Consider the following 4,696-nt stretch of genomic DNA (forward strand, 5'->3'; position numbering starts at 1 on the left):
AGTGTTGTGAGGACAGCGCCAGTCCTTGCATCCCATAAAACAACCGTGTAATCATTCGAGCCACTTGCAAGTTTCTTGCCATCAGGTGAGAAGCACACTGACCACACCGTGTCTGTATGCTTCACCAGCGGTTCGAATACCTTCTGCTTGCTCTCGACCTCCCAGATGATGATGGTTTTATCATTTCCACCGCTCGCAATTCGCCTGTCGTCGGGTGATATGGCCACGGAATTCACCCTGCGCTGGTGTCCTTCGAATGGCCCTCCTACCAATGCTCCTGTCTCCAAGTCCCAAATTTGCAGAGTTGTATCATATGAACCAGTGACGGCCCGTCGATCATCTTTGAAGAACGCGACTGCAGTCACGTTCTGCGTATTGCCCTTTCGTTATCCGCGTTGGTGTCAGTTTCCCTTCCGTTATCTGCGCTGGCTTCGGCTGCCGTCTCAGAGTGAGATTCGCATCTCTTGCTGCATCAGGCACCCCTGACATCTCACGTTGACCTAGACAGAGATATAGACGGTCAGCAGCATTTGAAGTTGACAAGGACCGTACCTTTAGGATATCCTTGTGTTGGGGGTCTGGTGGTGAGTACTGTTGGACTTCTGTCCATGACCCAACTCATATAGGCGCTTATTCAGGGGTACTTCCGCATTAGCAAACTACAATGTCCTCTACAGCTTTGTACAGAGCTGTACAGAAGGAACCAAGCTGTGGCGAGCCATTCTTGATAGTGGGAAAAAGTGTTTTGCTGATGTGTATCTGAATTTCATTTGGTTTTTTCCATCATCACTGGCCGCTTTATAAACGCCCGTCATGTATCCGTAGCCCCTCCATTCTGTGCACGAATCCGCGTACATCTGCTACTACCATATACCACGGTGTGTACCGTTCTGCAACCATATATTTCCTCCACTCGATCATCTTTCATCATCCTTTGTAACGCACCCTACTTCACCACAGAGCATCTAATCTAATATAATTAATATAATAAAGCACAAATAGCCGCCGGCTGAAGCCCAGTGATGTCCACCACGTCATGCTGTGTCGTTGTGTCGTTGCTGTGTGTTGTGCGTGTCGATGTCATTCATCGTGTTGACCACGTCATGCTGTGTCGTTGTGTCGTTGCTGTGTGTTGTGCGCGTCGATGTCATTCATCGTGTCGACCACGTCATGCTGTGTTGCTATGCGTTCATAGTCGTCCACTGTTCTCTCTCCTATTTACAGTTCTTTGTTCATCACCATGGCGACTTCTGCTTCATTTCACGGCGTTGTTGGTATTCAAAATGGAAGCAGATATCAGATCGACAGAAAAAATTACTGGCGATACGACGGATTCATTGTCACACCAGAAATGGGCGACGGAAAATCTGTGCATTCTCTTCATCTCTTTGCCAATGATGTACGTCACTTTTCGATTCGATTCGATTCATTTTTTGAGGTTCGCTGATATTGGATAGGACTTACAACCTCTTCCTGATGGCGCACGCGCCTTTCCAACATCAGAAAAACTCTCCCCCCGGAAATTACTCTAAACTATGATAATTCTCGATAATCCTCAAGTATTATCTCAAAATATGGGCTTTAGAATGATTAGTTTGTTTAGAAAGACTTTTTTACTCCCTTGTTTAAAAAGGATAATTATCATGAATTCGAAGCCAATATCATGAATTTCAGAGAGTGTATTTCGAACGTTGCATAGCAAATCACACGCATCAAATGGTGTTACGAGCAAAACAGACTAATATTTGATCAAAGGATATACATAACACAAAGCTGACTTGGAAGACTAGGCAAATTAAGGTGTGATACATGAATCTGGGATTTTGACAGGTATAGATCAGCGCAAATACAGGACCTAATCATCTGCCATGCCATCCAGATCGAGTAGCCCCAGTGCATCTCAATGCTCATTGGCGAAATGATCATTCCCCTTCCATTTCAAGGTCCTTCGAGTAGCAGAGTCAGTATCCGAGTTGAAACAGCACCATGTATACCCACAAAAACTTACTGTACAGCTTTGTAAATATCAGCCATCATGCAATGAAACTTTCCTGGTGCATCCCTCTTCAAGTCCTCGAGGAACTTGACATGAAACACATATGTCTCGCTGAATTGATTCCCTGTAAAGTTGAACTTCCCTGGTGAGCCAAGTGTCTTCCAGAAAAGGGCTGCATAGACCTTTCAAACGAATCAATATAGCAAAAATATCAGTAGAAAGGATGGTACCGCTGTTGCCACAAGTGCCAGTAATGGAATGGGGCATTCAGGACAATTGCCCTTGTTGTTCACCAGTTCGGCAAAGTGCTCGGCAAACTTGACGCCGATAGACTTCACACTGCTGAAGACTCCCTCGTATATGAGAAAGATCAGCAGGTCACCCTGGTAGGGTTTTTTGCCTATCGGCAAAGCATTGTCGTTCGACTGTTGATGAAAAATGTTAGTTAGAAGCTAGCGAAGACCAACAGATGAATTTACTCATGTCAAACCTCAATGCATATATATATGCATGCTGAGACGAAAGTAACTATTGATGTTGGTGCAGGCAGCCACTTTCAGGTCACGGCGCAATAATGGAATGCATGGCTCCACCTCAAGTAATCAAAGATAGTTAAAACATCAAAAAAATTGAGACATGCAAAGGACTTACTAAACTAGCGAGGTGAGCAGCATACTGTGCATCAGTTTGAAGATGTTCTTTAATGGTGTGTGCACCGTGATTCCCAGCCACTGTTAGTAATGACTGCAGAGCAACTTGGTTTTTGTCAACAAGCTCACACAGCTCTATGGACGCCCAGTGAGCCTATGATGATGGTGAGCTGTCAGACTTGTCACTCACCATGAGACTTAAGAGGTGCAGACATTGTATATAGATTGAAAGGACGAGAAGCTAACAAAGAACATTGGAAGGAATGTTTAAGGTCGAAAGAGTACTAAGGAAAAAGCAGTGAGGTTTGGAGGGCTCCATTAAATTTTAGTGCACGGCACTAGTTTCAAGGGGCATCGCCCGCAGAGGCAGTTCACTTGGTGAGCTCATTCAAGGTGCCCAGGTTCAAATTAGGTTCAATTGAGCTGACATCAGATGCTAGGAATTTTTCACGTGCCAGTGTATCATTGATCGGGGGCTGCTCTCACTTTACACCTTGATGACAACTTCAGTAAGTTTAAACTCGTGTGCCAGTGTATCGTTGATTGGGGGCTGATCCACCTCCTCTACACCAGTTCTGTTGACATCTCGTCCGCCTGCAAATTTTAGTGTTGCCATTTGAAATCGCGTTGGAGGCAGTTGAAGTTTTTGCATGCAAAGTTGATTAGGTTAGTGGGATGTCATTACAGTGCTGTCATTATGGTCTCACTCCCCAGAAGTTTTCACTCCCTGGAAATTTTCACCTGCAGGGACGCAATCGCACTCGTGCTCTCCAGATTTGTACTACTCTCATATTGTCTTCGTGAGGTCATTCGCACTCAAGGTCCTTATCTCCAAGATTGCAGCAACATAGTTATAGTCCAGTTTGATGGTGTACTAGTCATGTCATTGACTATATTCTTTACCACTATTTGCTAAGGATAGAGTCACTCACAGTTGTCTGAATCTAGGAGTCCATGTTGGGCAAGTACGAGTCATTTTCTTGTTACCTTCAAAATCAGTTCCACTCCTGTTTCCGCCAACAGTCAAGGTTCCCAATCACTTCGCTTACATCAAATGGTTTGCACCATTTCCTTTGGCTCCTGATCAACAGCACAGACTTTACAAGCTCTTGCGATCATTGCATGGTGGTGAAAAAATAGCAAGTATCGTGCCATTGGCAAATATTGTGCATAGTGTCCATCTGATACTGAATTTTGGTGCCATTGTCCCACGAGGGTGGACGAGTGATACAGTTCTCGATAATTGTAACACTTTTTGATTGAACTCATACATAGATAGATATACATTTTCTTTATTCAAATGATTATTGAGAATCTCATCGTACATTATCATCTTTTAGCTGGTTTTATCCTAATACCTGTAGTTACATAGAATTCTCTGAATTACATTGTTTTATGAAATTTATGTGTTTTTTCCCCCAGGAGGTTTTTCCTGATGAATGGTCGTCATAGCAGGCAAAGTTTCACGCAGTGCTTTTGCAGTCAAGCAAGAAAATGGGTTTGATATGAATGTCTCTTAATGTGTTACTGGTCCTCTACAGAACATGCAAGTCCGCTGCTTCTATCCTAAAGCTCATCCACGTTTCTCCAAAACTCCTTTGCCCACTGCCAGTAAGCATGTTGTCGTTCAAGGCACTGTGCAAAGTATTACTGCAGAATGCTGCACTGTGACTGTGAAGGACATTGCTCTCGGACCTTCGGACATGGTTACAACTGTTGACAAGAATTCCGAAACAGTCCCTTCAACTTCACTCAAGCAGTTTGATTGGGGAGCAGTGCAAGCAAAAAGAGAAAGGGAAAGGGAAAGCAAAGGGTAAAGAAAGAAACAAAGAGGCAGGGGAAAGTGGCAAAAGGGCACATGATGATGATGATGATGATGATGACAAAGATAGGGATGGAGCCCCTTCAGTGAATTCACCCATCTGAGACAGGCAGCCAGGCGTGACAATGTACCGATAGAGACGAGCCATCCGGTGTGGGCCGGTGGCAATAATTGTACTGTGATAGACGAGTGGGCCGAGGGTGTGGTGTATCCGAGGTAAACGGATGG

General features: G+C 44.4%; 3 protein-coding genes across 3 annotated transcripts; 2 read left to right on the forward strand and 1 right to left on the reverse strand.

The window, feature by feature from the left end:
* Window positions 1-1,018: 1,018 nt before the first annotated feature.
* On the forward strand, window positions 1,019-1,532 carry EDB91DRAFT_1270733 (uncharacterized protein; the record flags this gene model as incomplete). The annotated part of the gene is made up of 2 exons (XM_041324574.1): window positions 1,019-1,399; window positions 1,458-1,532. Coding segments are annotated over exons 1-2 (452 nt in total), but the record flags the coding sequence as incomplete, so codon positions are not given.
* A 472-nt stretch (window positions 1,533-2,004) lies between these two features.
* Window positions 2,005-2,861, reverse strand: EDB91DRAFT_1255550 (uncharacterized protein; the record flags this gene model as incomplete). Its single annotated transcript, XM_041324000.1, has 4 exons — window positions 2,005-2,178; window positions 2,227-2,421; window positions 2,648-2,781; window positions 2,837-2,861. 4 exons carry the CDS (start codon window positions 2,859-2,861, stop codon window positions 2,005-2,007), a joined length of 528 nt encoding a protein of 175 aa, XP_041170124.1.
* An 828-nt stretch (window positions 2,862-3,689) lies between these two features.
* On the forward strand, window positions 3,690-3,905 carry EDB91DRAFT_1063288 (uncharacterized protein; the record flags this gene model as incomplete). The annotated part of the gene is made up of 1 exon (XM_041314602.1): window positions 3,690-3,905. A coding segment is annotated over one exon (216 nt), but the record flags the coding sequence as incomplete, so codon positions are not given.
* Window positions 3,906-4,696: the final 791 nt, after the last annotated feature.

Source organism: Suillus paluster (assembly GCF_016628075.1).
Source record: "Suillus paluster strain FC165 chromosome Unknown EDB91scaffold_145, whole genome shotgun sequence".
In the NCBI taxonomy this organism is placed as follows: Eukaryota; Fungi; Basidiomycota; class Agaricomycetes; order Boletales; family Suillaceae; genus Suillus; species Suillus paluster.